The sequence below is a fragment of the Lipophrys pholis genome, assembly GCF_963383615.2.
Source record: "Lipophrys pholis genome assembly, chromosome: 5".
NCBI lineage: Eukaryota > Metazoa > Chordata > Actinopteri > Blenniiformes > Blenniidae > Lipophrys > Lipophrys pholis.
The window spans coordinates 23,798,088-23,818,347 of record NC_137628.1 but is presented as its reverse complement, the minus strand read 5'-3'; the positions used below and the strand labels follow the sequence as shown (position 1 = coordinate 23,818,347).

Below are 20,260 nucleotides of genomic sequence, written 5' to 3'. Positions count from 1 at the left end.
ACCATGATACGGTTTCATAATTAAATACCTGTCAGTGTGTAAATACAAGCATGAGTCCATTGAGACACTGACTCGAGGATAAGGAGAAAATTAGATGTTGTTGCGAGTGGTAACAAAATAAAATAATTGTATAAACATTAAATTCTTGAATTTCTAATATAAGTATTGCGTCAAATTTGGATGCAAATGACTCATGAGTTACGTTTGTGCGTCTGTTCAGGTATGAATTATTTCTCTTGCAGTAAACAGCAGAGTACATTACAGTAGCTGCTTTTAACTTTAATTCTGCACACACAAATGAATATGTAAACCTTTGTGCTTTAATGACATTCATATGTGTTAATTTCTGTTTTTTGTCACAAATCGCACTCTACACAGGATTTTTCTTTCATCAGTAGTTAAATTAATAGAAAAATATAAAAACTGGTTAAAATTGCTAAAATAATTTAAACATTATCAGTAAAATTGCAGGTCTTTAAATCAGAAAAGTGTGCTGAGGATCGGGATTGCCTTTTAAAATGCTAAGGTTTAATTGCTGGTTTTCTAGTGTCTAAGATAGAAAACAGAAAACTAGTATGACCCATCCAGAACCACATTTCTGTGTCTGAGCGCACCGTGGCTTTGTCACCACTAGAGGAGGCTTTTCCTCCTGATTTATGATTTACAGTGTGTGAGTGGAGCTCAGGCAGGCGGCTGGCACAGTGTCACCAACAACATTTGATAGGCGACGCCCTGTATCCACAACATCCACCTGTACACATACAACAGTGCCAGTTACTGTAGCTCTTGGTTTGCATGTGTGTTTGTGGACACATCTCACATGCAACGAGTTAAACAAACCGAAGACTGTGTCCATATTTGCTGTGATCAGCAGAGCGACAGGCCGGAGGGTGTGTGACAGTCAGGGTGACATGCTCCGCTGCCGTCCAAAAGACTATGGACATTGCAGCTCGTCTCCCCTGCGGTGGATGGATGTGGCGGCACGCCAGCGTGTGGTCCAGGGTGTGTTGTTGTCGGTGGGTGTAGCAGTGCGGAGGGGCCAGCAGGGGTTAAACTTAGTGCATGGAGGGAGGGCGTAGCCAGATTGACTGGTGGCGAGAGACAATGGGTGGAGACGTGAAGGTGTCACTGATGTGATGTCCCTCAGCAGTCTTCATAAGACAACAGCTCTTTTGGCTCAATTTCAAGAAAAAGGACAGAAAATGACGTCAACTGAAGCGTGTTCATCACAGCTTGACTTTCATTTGTAAGATTTAAATCTTCATCATCATCAAAGTGGACCCAGTGTGAAATAATGAGTGTGTTGATCTACAGCTCAACAATGACACATTACCTCAGGGATTTCTCATCATTATCTCTTATTCTGTCATCTCATGTTGTTGCAAATGAAATACTCAAAGGGTTCAAGTAGCATTTAAAGGCATCGGCCTCGACTCACAACAAGCATTTCATATGTTTACTTTTAGATCTAAAAAGTGGATCATCCATCCATACATCTTTTATTCCACTTTAACCAAGTCGCATGGCGCGGGAAGCTGATCCCAGGTGAAGAGGGATGAAGGAACAACCTCCACGGATCCATCATATGTCAAACTAAGAGAGACACACACTTGTATTCAATGATTAATCTCAAATTCATGCTTTTGGCCGGTGGAAGGAAACTAAGATACACTGACTAGGCACACATAGTCTTCACGCTTGAGTCCAGGTCTGGTAGTTTCCTTCCTGGTAAAGGGGAGGATAATTATTTGCATAGTCTCGCTCTTCTAATTCCATGGAATTGACAAAGAAGCAGGTGTTTTAAAGAGCTTTCGTTTTGTTCTTGCCACACTCGAGAGCTGCAAGTATGCATATGATACTCAAGGGTCCTACGCTTCTCTTCCCTAAATAATTCAAACGTCATTACAATTTAATGTAATTGCGTCGCCCCACTTTTTATGCTCCGTATTATATGTTAAGCACATGAAACACACAGACTCAACCTCTGAAAACACCCCCAAGTTACTGTGATACTCCAAACATTCAGGTTTAGGTTGACTGAAGTTACAAACAGCGAGGAGTCAGGTAGAAAAGTAGAGAAAGGTGCTCGCACAGGCGTAGCATCAATGTGAAGGCACTTAACTATGAAAAAAAATAAATGTCTCTTTATCCAAGATGACAAGTCCAAGCTGGTGGGACGGCACACAGAGACGTCCACATTCACCCAGACTGCACACAAACAACAAGAAGAACTGTTGGAGGAAGCAGGAGAGAAATCTGAGCGCAGGAAGAACATGCAAATTTCCACAAAGAAAGACGCTGAACCAAGATTAATTCTGAGCTGCTTTTATAATGAAGAACAAACACCGCCACAAATATGTAACTTTCTCTGCCGTTGTTATTGCAGTCCAGTCTCACGGGTGCTTAAACTGTATTTCTGTGTTTGTACTGTACCTCAGCAGTTTTATGTTTCACTGCGTCACAGTAATTCAACAGTGTTTAGATATTTTACCTTTGTTTTGAGCTTTTTTCAGTTATTTACTCATCAGCGTCAGTTTGGATGAAACAGGGAGGACTGTGTCAGGAACCAAGAATGGTCACCTGCTGCCTAAATGGTTAAATAAGGTGGAGAAGTGGTTTGTATTTTCAGTACAGTACAGGGAGAACTTCTCTGTTTGGATAATGGAGACCTGAATGTTTCAGTATCACACTATCAACAGTAAGTGGACCTATCAGATTGTTGTGAATGTTTATCTACATGGAAGCTGCTTTGACTGAAGACTTTAAGCCTTTTCTGTGTGGAGTTTGCATGTTCTTCCTGCGTGGACAAAGGTTTTGTTTTGGTAATCTGGATTCAGATACTCTAAATACTCCTAATGATGTCAGATGATAAATTTGTTTCTCCTTCCTTAATGTTTAATGAACTGTTTACTCACTTGCACAAGTCAACATTTATCAGGAAAAGCAAATATGACACTCCCTTAAATGCTGTTTAATGGAAATTAAATATGCCACTACTGTGCATACTGCTATTAATTTCACAAGATTCAGAGTTAGTTTTAAACAGCCCCTCTGTACTTCCTCGTGTGTCCGGGTTGAAACGGTCCATCCGTCCATCTTCTACCACTTTATCCTGGTCAGTGTCCCAGATAACCACCGAGGAGGGCAGGATTCACCCTGGACAGGACGCCAGTCCATCATGACAGACGTCTCAGGGGCAATTTAGGGTCAGCAATTAAACATGCATGTTTTGTTCTGGACTGTGGGAGGAAACTGGAAGGAAACCCACGCACACATGGGCAGAACATGCAAACTCCAGGCAGAAAGAAAGCTGCTGGGCGAGAACGCCAACCACTGCGCCACCGTGCTGTCAGGGTTTGCATTACATATCCCAGCTTACACACGCGTACAGTATGTTTTTGCTGTAGTTGTGACATTTATGCTTTTTATTCTGAGTTTTCAGTCACCTCTGAGGGAGAAAAGTGATTTTCTAACTTGACACGTTTTTTTTTTTTTTTTTTTATTCCCTTTTTAGACCCTCACAAACAAGACGGCATGGAAGCAAGTGAATGAATAATGCATCACTCTTCTATTTCCTGAGTCGAGTCCTTGCTGTGTCCGCTCCATGTAATGAAAACAACAGCCAGAGGAGGAGGAGGGATGAAAAGAGAGACTGGAAATGATTTCACATGGAGCGCAGGCTCAGACGAACTCTGCGCCTTCGTGAATTTCAACCGGTGAAAACTCGAGAGGTGTATACACGAATGGGAAGTCATCAGGGCAATAACCATTTCTTGGTATTTATTTGAATAAATTACATTGACTTATCACATATTTTTTTTTCTTTACATCAAGCATACAGTTTTAAAATCCAGTGCAAGAATAAATGAAAAGAAAAAAAACAAAACAAAAAGAAATGAAATGAAAACAATCCAAAGACAATCATGTGCAGCACAGAGAATCCCTCCTGTCACTTTACTTCTGGGTAATATACTGTATATATACATCTATACTGTATGTGTATACTTTAGTCACAGTTACAAAAATAAGATACGTTACTGTAGATGCGCGACTATACACACAAGGTGAAAACAAAACACAAAAAGCTGTACAGTCCTCATTGAGGGCAAAGATACACACGATTGTTAAAAAAAAAAAAAAGAAATTGGAAGAGAAAATGAAGGAAAGAATTATTTTTGCTTTAAAAAATCAATAAGTACATGACCTCTTCAAACTGTATCGCTATTCTTCCCCAGCCTGTTGACTTTGTGCTTCCCTCGGGAAAAACAAAGAAAACAAACAAACAAACAAAAAAGAAAACAAACTAAACACTTAAAATGGGTTTTCAGTTGATTTTGCATCGCTTCTTGTCGTTTGAATAAAATGAATTGGTCCTTTGATCAAAAGAGACATCCATGTTTGTTCCAGTGTTGAGCACTGTCAGAGACAGTATATCGTAAATACCTCCGCGTCAGAGGTCCTCCGAAGCCCCGCCCCCCCCGCATAACACAAAGCGTATGCAAACCCAGACACGCATCCCCCCCCCCCCCCGAAATGCACGCACGACACAGTGGGTGAACAAACACTGCTGCATATGTGTGCAGACTACTTTGAAGAAAGGGTTAATACATCATCCACGGAGAATAAAAAACTTTTGGGGATAACGTGTGCAGCACAGCATCCAACCGCTCGGTCGACCCACAACATAACATTTCAGTTTTTTTGGATCATTTAAAAGATGGAGAAAACAATCCCACAAAATAAAACGACTCGCCATTGGGGGAATTAAACTGCATGTGTAGTTTTCTTCTTGTTTTCTGAGGTCTGATGTGACGTTGGCATTTTGACTAAATCATGATGAAGTAACAAGGATTTCTTTTCTGTTAGTTCCATCGTTTCACTTAATCAAAAATAAATAAATAAATAAATAAATAAATAAATAGATAGATAAATAAATAAATAAATCCACTGACTCAAAAGGAAAAGATTTCACGTCCCACTCGGCCATTTGTGCACTCACTTTCTCCTCCACAGAAAACATTCACATCTAGCATCATCTTCGCCGATGGCTTTTATAGACAGCTTAACCACAGAATACTAATGGGACGAGTAGGGATGCAGCGAGGAAGAGCTACACCTTCAGCTGCAGGGGAACAGAAATGCCTCGAAGAGCGGTTAAGTCGTATAAGTTAGTATATCACAACACACCAATCATTGTTCACGTCGCTGATAAAAGTACATGTCGGAGGACTGAAACTTATGCACCATAATTTTTTCTTACATCACTTCAAACGGTTTAAACTTCACAGCTTGTGCCAAATCATGTCGTCACTTCACGAATCACTGGCTCAGATATGTAATGTCACATATTGAAGAGGACACCCTCCTAAAATCAACACCGAGGAGCTAAAGGTCGCGGGCTTCACCCTGTGGCGCCAAAAAACTGATTTGCTGACACGTCTGTTTGAGTTGATTCAGATTTTTGCAAGTAACTTTGGTATCTAAAAATCACACGCACACACACACACACTCTCATGCACACACACACACCCACACACACACACGTCAATATGTAAAAAGAAAAAAAAACCAAACAATGACAGTAATATTTCTCAGCTAGATGAATTTCCAGTTAAATTGGGTGAAGTTATATGGGAGGACGTCCTTTGGAGAGGCTTTAGGTGTGACGAGGTTTCCTCAGAAACCGTCTGTCATGAAGAGGACTGTTTTAAAACAAAATTACTCAGTTTAACATACGCATTTCTTAATAGGATAAAACGTTTAAACACTTGAAACCATGCTCGACTACAGTCTCTAACAAACATGAAGCACATGGACCTTTTTTTTTTTTTTTTTTTTTTTTGAATGTGAAAGAAAAAGTTTCTATCTATTGTTCAGGTTTCCACAAAACACAGTAAATGCGCGAAAGTGTGATTTTTTTTTTTTTTTTTTTTTTGCAAGGATGCTTTTGATAAACTCATGACGGACCGACAGCCAACTCAAACCGAGACAAAAGCCGGGACATAGATGGAAAGGATGACAATGGACGCCTGAATGTAGCTCCTGGGATAAGGGGAAGTAACAATATCAATACTGATTTTCACCTCATATCCCCTAAAAAGATTTTTAATCGCTCACTTGGTGCATATTTGCTTGAATTTATCATCACTCTTGTTTGCATCTTTGTTCGTTAGTGTGTTGTCGCTGTTTTGACTCCCTTAAAGCAGAGCACAGGTGGTTAGTAGGAATGTTTAGGAGAAGGTTACAGGGAATACTGAGGGGACGGGAGGGGGCCGGAGGCCAGGATTCAATTTGCTGCTGCCGCCGCCGCCGCAGTCACATCCGGTCGCTGTGGCGTCCTAGTGGGGCAGCGGCACCAGGATGTCCACGTAGTTGATGGGGAAAAAGCCTGAGTTGCCGTGGAGCATCCCCTCGTACCAATTTTCGTCGATCTTATTGGTGAGGGTGATGATGTCCCCTTCCTTGAAGCCGAGTTCGCCTTCGTTCTCGGGGTCAAAGTCGTAGAGGGCGCGGCAGCAGGGCTGGTCCATGGGGGCTGCAGAGCCAAACGACACAGACAAAGAAAGTTACTGGAGGAGTTGAGATGCTGCATACAGATTAGAGGCATAATGATCACATGAAAAGCTCGTGAAAAGGCTCACCTGGAGACCTGGCTGTAAGGGGGGGGGGGGGAGGGGGGGGGGGGGAGCGCAGGAGACGAGACAGAAGAAGCAGAGAACATGACTATCAGTGACGGCAAATAATAACCAGCTGAGCAGCGGTAAAAGGAGTGGTCGGACATTTTCTGGAATGTGCTTATGCCTTGTCTCTCCAGTAGCGACAAGTGGATCACCACCACTCTGAAACTCTTTGATATGAATAAATCAAAGCAAGAAACGGCGTGGATCCAGTTCATTGTTGCCCCTTAAGACTGGATAAGACATTCACTCTGGATTCGAGAGGGTGGCTTTCACCTTACGGCCTTATGGGGGCAGTAATGAGCCTTACTCCCAGACCACAAGGAGGCAAAAACAACATGGGACAAGAAAACAAATCAACACAAATGAGAGGTGTGGAAAAATGACTTCAAACACGAGGCAAATTTAGATCACAGATGAATTCACTGAATTCAAAATGAATTCAACGACAAAATTGTAAATCTTGACATGTGTTTTGAATAGTGTTTTTTTTAATTTCTGGAGCAATTATCATGAAAGACCAGCAGTGTTTGTCAAATACAGACGAGAAGCACTGGGGTCCAGAGGAGGTGTTCAGGTGCAGTGTTGAGCGTGGGTCACCCACGTTTTAGTGCTCAGAGCCCAGAGCAGGACGAGTGGAGATTAGATTCAATAGGTTGAGTATAAAAAGAAATGCATGGATTTAATAAGAAACAGTGAGAAGAAAATCATCCTGATGACTGTTGTCAATCATCAGACAATATCAGATCAATGCTCCCTAAAATCTGGTCTTTTGATAATATAATGTACTTATATGACAAAAAAAAAAAAATTAAGAATTTCAAAAGAATAAAATGGAAAACAGAAATATAATTACCTTCCAGGATTCTTTTTACTTAAAAAATATGCCATGATTTATGTTCTATGTACTTTGTAATGCTGATATTTGCAAATAAACCCAAAATGAATTCTTTCGCAATTAAAGGATGATGAGCAAAGGAGAAAACGGGTTAGACAGAAACCGCACTGCAGACCAAATGATGAGAAAACGTGGACAAACATACACTCGGTTCACACTTTAAACAAATCTCATATTAAAGATAATTAAATAAAAGAAAGAGTGATGGGGAGATTTTGCATCCCTTCCTGTCACTCTTGCTCACCTGGAGATCTTGCTGCGAAAGGAAAAGGAGAAAAACAACGGTGACGTGAGAATTTATTTTGGCAATCGGATCTTGAGATGAAGAACTCGTGACGTGATAAAGAACCGAAACCAGGAAATAGCAAAGCACGAGGAAACACAGGGTGGATGAGAAACTGAAAGAGAGGCGGAGGATCAGACGGACAAAGAAAATTGAGGATCGGATCAAAACAGAAAGAGCAAACACTCGTCTGCTGGTCGGCCTTTCAGTCTCAGATGAGCGGACGGCACTTGATTTTCTGCGGTTTGTTATCAAGTAGGAGCAACAATTATTCCAACGTTAAATGAAAAAAAAAAAAAAAAAAGGATGGAGGGATATGAAAAAAAGAAAAAAGAAGTGAAATGAAGAAGAGATATTGTTGTATCTCTCCAGGGGTCACGTTTGTCTCACCTGGAGACCTTGCTGCAAAGTGGGAGAAAGGAAACGACACGGGGGGAGGGGCAGAAATGAGTAAATGTCATTTTAGGTGTAAATGAGAAAACGTGGAAGGAATGAATTGATGCGAACACACAAGTAGAAACACACTGACAGGAAGGGGGGGAGGAGAAAAAAAAGAAGAAAAAAAAAAGCACAAGTTTGACCTGGCTCACCTGGAGACCTGGCGCCTACGAGAACAAAACAAAAATCATAGTGGGAAAGAGAAAAAGTGCAGAGTTGTATTTATTGGATCGGGACTGGTGGATTTTCTGTTCAGTGCAAATAGATATTGAAGGGAAAAAGGCGGAGAAAAGAAGGAGAAAATTTGCAAAATGAAAGAGTAAATTCTCAAATATATTCTAATGCTTTTCACTTGTTTTCTTCACTTCAGTTTTAGAGGCTTATTTCATTCATTACGACAAAGTACATTTTGTGTGACTGTGTGTTGTTGTGAGTCCTCCTATATTATATTTCACATTAGAACGCCTCTGAGGAGCGGCGACGTTTCTGCTACCGGAAACAGGTTTCGGATGAAAACTGTGAAACATTTACAGAAACTGGTTTTGGTGTCGGAAAATTAGAATGTATTTATAAAGTGATTTAGTTCAACACAGAGCTATTTTGTATTTGAGAATTTACATGAAAAATTAAAAACACACAGGGTTAAAAGAAAGAAATTATTAAATCATTCAAAACTTGTCCAGAAACAATCCTGTTTTGGGTTTTTTTTCCGTTCTTTTGTTTCTCTTGACAGTGTACGTACAGGACCTGTTTCTGGACGTGTTTCTTAACAGCGACAGTCTGTTGGCTGGTTCTCACCTGGAGAGCGAGCGCTGTGGATGCCTCCATTGTGGTTCTCGCTGATGGAGAAGTCCAGGGATGTTCGCGGTTTGGGAGTGAACTCTTTCCTGGGTTTGACCGATGTGTCCCTTATCCTGCACCGGGGAGGAAGAAAACCCCGTCAGACCGCAAACCGCCTCGCAGGGGTCAAGACTAACGGCGCAAACGTGCATTATTCTGAAAACCATGGACACTTCCTGCGTGTTGCAGAAGCACATGCAACTCGTGTTGTGAGTAAATTAAAAGTGCTGACCGTTCATCGATCTTGCTGGAGAGCTGTGTGAGGATCTCAGCAGCCCGGCTGTGATACTCCACCTGGGCGTGGACCAGCGCAGCCAGCTGGCTCACCTGTTCAATCTGCGCACACACACACACACACACACACACACACACACACACACACACACACACACACACACACCAAAGCGGGTCGTCTCAATTGAAACGCTGCAGGTTCAAATCCACACCCCTCCACACGTCAAAGTGACCATGAGCAAAACCCTGAACCCCAAACTGCCCCCAGTGGTTGCACTGAGCTCGTTGCATGGCAGCCGCCTCTATATGTGTGCATGAATGTGACTAAGAGCATCATATGAGTGAAATACATGTATGTTTGTACACATATACTCAATAACATTATCATTATTTATTCCCATTCTTTTTCCAGTAATTGGAAATGTCTTCACAGATCTTTGATGCAGATGCCCATAATAACATTCAATATATTTTTTTTTTTGCTGTTGTATTATCTGTTGACTTAATTAGTCAGTTAAATTGTTAAAATTTAAAAAAAAAAGCGACCACATCATCTTGTATTTTCCTCACATACAGTAAACAGAATACTAGCTCACCAGAAAGTTCAATCTGGTCAAAAGTGTAAGAAGTTATAAGAAGTACCATCGAGACTTTAACCGGAATCTTTCACTGAAAATATTGGCTATTTTGAATTTGTCCACTGTTTTAGTAAGATCACCAGACCATAATGTTCAAACCAAGAACTGCCAGCAAACTGCAGCAACAGTGAAAGTCAGCTGTACTTTTCACGCAAAAAGAAAAATTACCATCAAAGGTGAAGGCTGCAAATACGAGCCATGTTTTCACCGACGTCCCCGAGAATCACGAAGGCTCATATTCTGAGTTGTGTGTAGTTATTGATACGTAACTACGCATAACATTATACTGGTGCGGCCCAGTTGAGATGAAAGCTGTCTCTATATGTGTCCCCTGTTGGACACCTCGGCTGTGGAGACTCATTCTGGGGTGCTGCTGATAAAAAAAACCCCCAGATGAATATTAACTCAAAGCAAAACGCTTACATCACTCTCCAGCAGGTTGAACATGCTCTGCTCAGCAATCTCCTTGGAGTCGTCAAACTTCTCGAGGGCCTGTTTGATCTCGTCGTCTGTCACTTTGCCCTGACGTTTCTTCTTGTAATCAAAGTCCAGACGGCGGCCCTCCATTTTCTTCAGGTGATGCTGCAAGTGACATCCAGGAAATCTAAATTCCTCATCTAAAGAAGGCCGTAATTAAATTCCTCTGCGTATCAAAGCCTTGCACTCGTACCTGAATCTCCTTGAGATCTTTTTCGTGGAGGTTCTGCATCGGGTCGATAAAGTTCTGCTTCACCTCCATATCCAGAGCGTCTTTAACCTCGCCAAGCTCGCGCATGGCTTCGCCAGCATCGACCAGAGCGCCGCCTGCGACAGAGAAAACTGCATTTACATACTGGAAAACACAAAAGGGATATTTCATTGTTGGAGTGTGGAGAAGAAATCCGATCTACAGCATATTCTGAAGACAAGTTTACCCTTTTTAAGTATCTTGATACTTTCCCTTGAACTAAATAATGACACAGACGTCAGACAAGCTCATATATTCCGTCACACTGTTACGGCGCCCTCCAGGGAAAAACGGTTTATGAAAATGTGTTTGTGTTCACGGGACTTTTGGCTCACCAAAGTTAGAGTCCTCTCCGAGCTCCCTGCCAAACCTCTGCATGGCTTCTCCCAGGATGGCCTCGGTCTGCGTGTAGCCGGGTCCCTTCTCCTGGCCCCGCATGCGCGACATGGAGTTCATCATGCTCATCTTGGCTCGAGTGGCTGCGAGAAAAGGAGCATTAATGAGATGAAACGCCCTCTGGGCTGAATGGCCGACCACGTTTTACACACTGTCGTCCAAGAACACCTCAGGCACTGGATTTCAATCAGTTTAATCAAAATGTCTAATTGCGAGTTGTTGTTTTGCAAACAGTGTGACGCTTGGAGGATTACTGCGAGTTTCCCTGTATCAATTTAAAACTACTGATACTATAAGAGGAAGAATGGCCGCATCCAAGATACACGGTGGTTCTGGCAGATGCAAACGCAGGCTTCAACTGACTGTTGGTCAGAATTCATCCAGAAGAGCAAAACAGTCAGAACTCATCGAAACTCAACGGAGCCAATTGAAGTTAAGGTAATTAAAACACAAGACTAAGTGACTGGAAACTACTGCAGGCTGAGAAGAACTTGATAAAGAGAAACGGTCCTGAGTTTAGACTGTTTAACTGATAATGACGAAGGCGAACAGCCGAGAGGAAGAAAAAGCCAACGAGAAGCAGAGTGTTGGTGTGGAGAGCATGAGACAGCAGCCACACACACACCAATAGTAATCTGCAGAGGCAACGTGAGACCTCCAGAACAGGCAGAGACGAGGACAAGATGAGAAAGCACTTCTTTTTTTTTTCTCTCTCTCTTCTCCTTTCACAATTTGAAAGATCTCAAGTGAAGAACAGGAAAACTCCTCGGTAAAAATGCAACTCTGCTGGAAGGAAAAGCAAAACCCCCACATGAATGCAGACGAGCTGCTGAGCGTCTTTCTGTTCTGCAGCGCTGATGCACGAGCAGGGTCGATAGCGGAGGAACCGGAGCTGCGACTTGAAGTCAATTATTCAGCAAAGATGATCCAAATCACATCTGAGAAATCAGCAACAAGCTGGAGTCACCCTGCAGTCCCTCCGCTACCCAAAGTCACTGTGCAGATCAGATAATAGATAATGTAAGATGACCCGATACTCACAATTTAAAGAGATCTGCTGATGGAAACATTGAGTCATCGAGAAAGTTCAGTTGCTTTGCAAACGCAGGCAATCAGTGGCGACTTTAACTTTTACACACAACTCTACATACGGGTGAGAAATATCATTTAGGAGATGTATAGTCTGGCATCGATCTCTCCTTACCTGGGTTTGGCTGCAGATACTCGGTGGTCTTGGTCATGATCTCCAGCACCGCTCGAGCGGTGGTGTCCACCCTCTGTGAGAGTCCAACAAGGTGTGTGTGTGTGTGTGTGTGGGGAAACGGAAACAGGAAACACAGACAGAACCAGTGAGAAACAGTTCATATTGTACTAAAAATAGACGGTTAATCATGTGTAATTATTGGTCTTTAAATCTGCTGTCCAGCAGACAGAGAGAGACAGAAACATTAATAAAATGAAAGTTGCTTTTTAATCTAAAAAAAGTGTCAAAGTGTGATATGAGCTTTGGGCAGAATAAATTTTTGTCAGCGCACACGCACTGTAAAAATGTAATTTCAATATTAAAACTTTGATAATTTTTAGAAAATCAGACATTTCTTACTCAATTTCTCTCAGAACATTTCAGTTTAGCAGCTGTCAGTGTGTGACTGACTGAGCGAGTGTGTTAATGTGACTGATCATGTGACGCCTGTACGACTGCTCAAAAGCATTATATAATTCAAATCCAGACCACTTTACCGAAGAGATTTTTTTTATTGTTGTTTTTTTTAAAGATCTGCGTCTCAAATACTTTACTGGACTAGTACAACTCTGTATCAGTCCCAAAGCATTTTTGTAATCTAGTAATAATGTTTGTAAGACGTGGACTTCAGTGTTCAGACGTGCCTTTTCCATCTCGGTGAAGTCTTCATCGAGCTTTGTTCCCTCTGCTCCTCCAACCTTCTCACTCACTTTCTGCAAAACAAAACAAACAGAAAAAACAACATTTCCGTCACGACAAAATGAAAAACAACAGATTTCAGAGGTCAAATCCATCCCAACCATTTTTCAGTCTGAAGTTGAATATGAATTTGTTTAAAACATACAGGAAGTATAAAATGCTTCATTGATGAATCAAAGGAAAACACTTGTAAATTTATCCACACGGCACAAAAAAACTTGTTGCTCCTGTTTTATGCTATTATATATTATATTGTGTCAGATTGAAATGATCTTAAACAACAATTGCTGATTAAAGTATCAGACTGAGTTTGTGCTTCACACCAAGTGAAACTATCTCAGTAATGATTACATTTGAGAACATGGCGACACCAGTGATCATACGAGAGGAAAGGTTTCCAACAATCAAGGTGAATAATCCTGCATTTAATGGGCTTTTATATTTTCCAGACACTTTATATAAAAAACTCTTTGGTGTGTTTTAAACCTAAAAACGTCATTTTGATGATCTGGTGCAGGTTTGAATCTGTTTTTAGCCAAATCCTTCTCCTCAGATTGTTTTCGTTTTACGGACTGAAGAGGGTGAAAAATTTCTTGTTTTGTTTGCAAAATGTTTTAAACTAAGATTGAGGTCTGAAACACATAATGAAGTAAAATGTGTAAAGCAGATTTGTTTTTAGACGGTTGTAAGCTTCATGTGAGAACCTGCAGCAAAACAAATATAAACACAGGTGAACTTGATGCACACTTCATAACCAGCGATCCTTTAAACTCAGGATACACAAACTGCAGCGTCTCCTATTGCTTTTTAAGCTTCAGTTCCACATCTGCTGCTGCGATCCTCCGTCATGTCTCACGTTTGAGTCTGATGCAGCAGTGCAGCATTAGAATAACTATAAGTGTCAAACCAGCTGCGAGCCCGTAGCCCCGGATCCACGTGCACGCCCGGACATAAACACAAAAAAACGGCTCTCGTCCTCTCGCTGTGCGTCGGCTGACAATACTTCCAGCTCCGCCACCATCCAGCTCCAGCATGTGATATAACCACAAGCCTCCGGGAGGCAGCGATCTGACACAACGAGGCCAGACGCAGCCCTCGGAGGACGGACCGAGGCAGAGGAGGGGGAGAAAGGGGCTTTCAGGGGACATCAAAATTCAGGACTAAAGAAACTCTGAAAGCTAAGGTCAGCGGATGACATTTTTCCTCGAGTGAAAGCCAGTAAACGACACTTCACTCGAATACTTCTTGGACAGAACGTGTAAAATGTCAAATATTTTGGTTGCTTGTCTTTTTGTTTCTTTGTGGCGGTGGTTCAAAAAGCACTTATGAAAAGCCTGAAATTACCGGGAGTTAATAGCGTGAAAGTGAGACGTGTTTTTTTTTGCAGGGGTGAAACACGGCGAGCTGATCTGTGACAGACGGGGCAGGGAGGTTTGTGAGACTAAGCCTGTGACAGCAGTTTATGCAGCGTAAGACTTTGTGAGAATCGGTGCTGTATGAGACGTCTGAGTATCTTCTGATCCCACTCATGAAATATTCTAACAGCAATGTGGAACACACACACACACACACACACACACACACACACACACACACACACACACACACACACACACACACACACACACACACACACACACACACACACACACACACACACACATCGCACACACATATCGCACACATCTTGTTGAAATAAGCTACGCTTCCTGTCGTTCCTTTCACCTCGGTGTCAGCACGGCGTCTGCCAATCCTCCGTCAGCTGGTTGCCATGGAGACAGGTACCTGCCCGGGCTCGGCTTATATCAGGTGCGGGGGTCTCAGCATCCCTTACTTCCTCTTTTTCCTCTCCCACACCGCATCCTTTCTGCTGTCAGACTCCATGATCAAACACAAATAAGGACGTGTGATTCGTGCTGGCAACGTCGCCGTGTGACGAGAGGAGCCAATAAAATGGAGGTGTGCGCATGTCGGCTGTATAGCCGGAGAAAGAGAGAGTACATAGTTTTCACTCGGTTCACGCATGAGCACACGAGCCACAGCTGTGGCGAAACCTCTGGGGTTTAAACAGGGAATCTAATTATAAACTAAACTATTTTACACTTGAGAGTGTCTTTGAAGGGAAAATAGAGAGGAGAGGTTTTATCTTTAATCATTTAAAATATATATATATATATTTTTTTTTTAAGAGGTTCCATCTATGCCTGTGTGACACCGAGCACAGACTGCCTTTAATGAGTCATCCAAGCTCACAGCACTGAGAAATGGAAAGAAAACATCATAGGAGTATTTACAGTGAGTTTTTTTGTTGCTTTTTTTTTTTTTTATTTGCTTTGGGTTTTAATCTCATCACTGTGTAAACTCAGAACACTTAGCAGTGAATAATGATGGTGTCTCGTCATAGAGCCTCTACAAGTTATTCACTAGAGAGAAAATATTCAGATTATTGTGAAGTTGCACACCGCAACCGAGAATCTTGCAGTTTTCTTTAATTAAATTAAAGAACATCACATAGTCGTGCTTAATTCAGGGTCCTTTTGAAAAACACAACAGTCTCTGGCTTTGGCCTCATAAAGTCTGTAATCTGGATCAAACTAATAAAATGAAGTCTCTGGGAATGCAAGACTGAAAATGGAGCCATTTGTTAGAGACATTTCACTTAGTTCCAATTATATCACACATTTAAGTTCATTTGTAATTTGTTTGCTTTGTGATTTGATGAAAGCCAATATTGACACTTTCTTATTTCGCGCCTGTGGATCTCCTTTATTTAATTCAGAGAGGTTTTCCATAGCTGACTACCGGGTGAAGTGAACAACAAAACAGGGGTTATGAATGAAGTGTGAGTCTACAAAATTGTAATGCTCATAAGTGCATTTAGTTTTGGGATACGTGAGCCTGAAAAGGATCTATTATTGGATTTTCTGTTGTCTTGGAAACAGAGGACACATTTCTTGGCTGCGGCTGAAGGAGCCACTGAATAACGTGGGGCAAGCTCTGGGAAAAGACACAACTGAAGCCCTGGAGAGAATCCAGTCCTGCACACTGACGGCCACTTTATATTTAGAAAGAAAGAGCTTGATGTTTTCCTCCAGGTGGCGATCCTCAGTTTCAGTTATATCCACATCAGATGTGGTAATAATGGCACTCAACCTGAAGGTACACGTGTGTGACAAAAGCGGAGCAAAATTTGGACCCATTGACCAGATTTTGTAAAAAAAAAAAAAAAAAAAAAAACACCAAACAAATTATTAATTTTTTTAACAATTCTTGAGCGAGGTGGTTTAAAACGGGTCGATTTGTATATAAATCGTTCGACTCATAGTTGTAGCAGAGTTATTTCCTGACGATCTTATAATTCATAGGCTGTGCCTGAAAGCTCTGTTTTGTTCACTTGTACAATGATCCTGAAAGAACAGACATTCAACATTTTAGCATTCAACCGAGACTCTGGGTGTTGTTTGGAGTGTTGCAGCACTGAATAGGAAAATGTGGGACTGTTCACAGGGGAAAGTGTCCATCAAACGCATGACACTGTTGTCTTGTTTTTTCTCGGCGGGATTCTGATAAAATGTAAATACTATGTTTTAAAGCGGCAATGAATCAAATGTAAATTACAGCAGAATTGTTTAACAATTTTTATGTCTATAAAAATGCTTATAACAGAGCTGAAACACTTCCTGTCTGTGCCTTTTGGACCCTCCTGTTATTGATTGGCTTATATAGGAAGAAATGCTCACATAAAATGTATGTAATTCTTTGTTTCATTTTTAAATGAATGAATAGCTTAATCTTCTCAAATAAAACTGTTTCTCCTCTAGCCTTTTCTCAAACTTCTGCAAAGGCTGCTTATTGATTATTTTCAGCAACAGAAGTGTTTCACGCATCTGATCCCTGACAGTAACAGTCAATGTTAGAGGGACAATTAGTGGGGTAACAAACAGTGCATGAGCTCAATCAGTGCATTCCCCCCACCCCCGACCCCCCTCGCCCTTCTTAAAGCTCCACCCCCATCATTGATCCCAAGCAGTATGTTACACCATTTTTATTTATTTGTGGAAGTCTACGGGTCCCAGATTGTTGGTGTGTTTGGCTCAGAGACAGAGGAAGAGTCATGGTTGGTAGAAGTGAATTGGTTTTATCTAAATGGATGAATAATAACTCAGTGTCGTGGAGTCTGTGGGGACCGCCGTGTATATTGTCAGGGAGAAAGCAGCAGAGTGAATTAAATTATCACACTTGTAAACCCCCCCCCCACCTCTTCCCAAGACGTTTGCAGAACTGACAGCAAAGTCATTGGAGCTTTGATGGCTGCGAGCTGAGGAAGCAGCAATTTAGTACAGTGATGGAGGGAAGATGCAAGGCAGGATGCCCTCGCACTAAACGACTATATATACAGCATGTCACAGCCAATAAGCCGCAGGAGTGATGGTGTATCCTGCCGGTGACTTCGATGTCCTGTAGAAACGTGGCACAAGCCCACAATCCCAACTAACGATCAGGAGACCAGATACCTGAAAACCCCCTGGGGATCCAGCAGCGTCACACATACCTGATCTCCCTCTGACCACCTAATCTGTCACACACACGCACACACCAATCAATCTCAGTCTGTTCTTTCTCCACCCATCACTCACTCTTCATCCTTCTGCTCCCCTCACTTCATCTCCCTGCAGGCGAAGGACACCACAAGGTGAACTGAGCAGCAGTGTGAACTGAACCTTGCAGAGATGGGTGAATTGTGCACTGGTGCAGCCGGGGAAGGACAGAAGCTGCGTGGACGATATATTGTTCTGGTGTCACAGCTCCAAGCGTCACACGCGAAGTGGCAGGAACGCTGCCGATGCGGGCGAGTACGCTTACGTGAACGTGCTTTGTAATCGCTCAATATAAGGAGACAGATACCGTTTGAATAAAGGATCCATATCGAGGATCAGGCCTCGCTTGAATCCAGGACCGTGTTCAATACACACCTTTTGAAAAGACTGTTGATTTTGGATGTACTCTATATCTATTGCTTAGTGGAAATTACAATTCCTGATTATCTAATGCATGTATTGCAGACAGTCAATTATCAATGTATCAATAGATTAATAAAGACATTTAGACTGACTGAACACAAACGAGGGACAGTTGTATGTTATCGGACCCCCTTCCACCCCGGGCATCACTTGTTGGAGGAAGATTCAGACTCCTTAAAAAAAAAAAAATACAAATACACTAAAAAACAAATGCACCCTCAAGCAGCAATCCGTCCTCCTGCAACACACACACACACACACACACACACACACACACACACACACACACACACACACACACACACACACACACACACACACACACACACACACACACACAAAACCAGACCTAAGCTGCAATCTTCCACTTGACCGATACAATTACATATTTTTCTTATTACTCATTTTGCATTGTAGAGCTGATAAACATCTTGTTCCTATATAACACACACTGTTAGGTTGTAGGAATGTAATGTATAACAATTATTACTTCTATTGTATATAGCAGGTCTCCTGTTTCGCTGAAGTCTCAACTCTTCATGTACGCTGTAGTCGTTTCCACGCCACTTGGATATTTGAACTGTTTGATATGAGAAGCGCATGTAAATATCACCGCTTCAAAAAGTGCACCGGGGTGTGCTGCATTTAGAACAGTTCCACTTCTTTACTTCGCTATTGGTTAGTGTGTTCTATCTGCAAACTGAAGCGGATGAAACCATCCCTTTCACCGAAGCATGAAGACGCTTTTCATATTTGAGCAAGTGAAAGAAAAACTGCGGAAGATTAATTTTGCATTGAGAGAATAAAACATCTCATCATGAAAGTGGCAGACCTAAACTAAAGTGATGTGTGCAGTGAAAGAATTCTGTGTCATTTCTGGCAAAAAAAACAACCAAAAAACCAAATCTCTAATAAAATTAGCATTAGTATTCTGAGAGTAAAAACTAAAAGAGCCAAACAATAATACCACTTTCTGTGCATGAGCCAAATGTAAAGGCAGTCCATCGGGCCATCGTTGAGGTGTTTGTGAGTCTGACGTTTAAAGCTTTGCTTCAGAGCCGCAGGTAACCGAAATGTCTTTATAAACATAAGTACAGTATGTAAGCATTCATTTATTGACTTAATTTTCCTTATTCTGGATCTAATAAGTATTGCATTTAATCTCAAATTACATATACTCAGCAAAACATACCAAAAAAAACAAAAAAACAAACAAACTGTAAATATACTCAGACTCCTCCCCAGAAACCTGCAGCTCTGGTTCACATGAGGCTTCTGGATGGACTCTCACACTTGGGCTGCCAGTCTTCACTGACTGGCAGCCATTTGAACCAAATCAGATCAGATTAAACACGCTAAATGTGGAAGGAAACCAGCTTCAAGGTGTTGCCAAAAGGCCGCTGGGTGTCCTCCTTCCCCCGTCCTAAAATGTCTCGCATCATGAGTCAGGTCAGACAGCCGAGTGTGTCCTGACACGCTCTCACAGCAGATCTTTACAGCTCGTCTATAGTATGCTATCCAAGCCTGCAGTGACAGGAGGAGGGAAAAACTGAAACCAAACAGGATGTCAGTCACTCTTCTTAGTCAATATGCATTGTTTTGATAGTGTCTCATTTCCTACATGTTCATTTTGCCCAGTTTTCCATGTTAAAGGTCTGTTATTATATTGTTGTACGCTCAGCCCCTACACAGCTCCAGAGTTCATATGTTTGTGTATGTTTCTATGAAAGTTAGGGTTTCAAATACGTGCTGATGCATGAGCTGGCAGGAAATTCTTGTTCTGGCCAAAACATGAAAGTGGAATCAACCATCTCATCCAAATCTCAGCAAGAAGAGAAATTAGCATATTTTCACAGACGCCTTACTTTTTTATTAACTATCTATGATTCTTGTAGAGAAATAAATAGCAGGCAATAGTTTTATTACCTGATTTCTTCAGATACTAAAGGTTTTATTCAACACTAAAGTTTTTTCTCTCAATAATTAATAGGTATTGATCCATGAAGGTCGATTGATCTGCAGCCTTTAGGTATTTGATCGGTGATAAAGAGAAGTGCCCCCACAGATTAATGAAGACCTCGAATGCAGCAGGAGAGCTACACCTACACGCTCAGGTAATAGTAATAACGGGCCGAGGTGTCCTCTGACACTCTATCTGTTGTTGCT

The 20,260-nt window shown here is 41.7% G+C and overlaps 1 protein-coding gene across 5 annotated transcripts in view; it reads right to left on the bottom strand.

Annotated features, from left to right (window-relative positions):
- Window positions 1–5,842: 5,842 nt before the first annotated feature.
- sh3gl2a (SH3 domain containing GRB2 like 2a, endophilin A1) overlaps window positions 5,843–20,260 on the bottom strand; it is a 34,868-nt gene continuing 20,450 nt past the window's right edge. For 3 of the 5 annotated variants that reach the window (XM_080462748.1, XM_080462750.1, XM_080462749.1), the window contains exons 2-9: window positions 13,019–13,087; window positions 12,336–12,408; window positions 11,071–11,214; window positions 10,679–10,812; window positions 10,432–10,590; window positions 9,369–9,472; window positions 9,095–9,210; window positions 5,843–6,535 (exon numbers count right to left, since the gene is read on the bottom strand). In XM_080462748.1, the coding sequence (XP_080318874.1) occupies window positions 6,339–6,535; window positions 9,095–9,210; window positions 9,369–9,472; window positions 10,432–10,590; window positions 10,679–10,812; window positions 11,071–11,214; window positions 12,336–12,408; window positions 13,019–13,087 (996 nt within the window). In that variant the 3' untranslated portion in view covers window positions 5,843–6,338. Of the gene's footprint in view, window positions 6,536–6,641; window positions 7,832–8,430; window positions 8,464–9,084; window positions 9,211–9,368; window positions 9,473–10,431; window positions 10,591–10,678; window positions 10,813–11,070; window positions 11,215–12,335; window positions 12,409–13,018; window positions 13,088–20,260 lie in introns of all 5 variants that reach the window. The other 2 variants (XM_080462747.1, XR_013935329.1) reach the window with 2 other exon arrangements.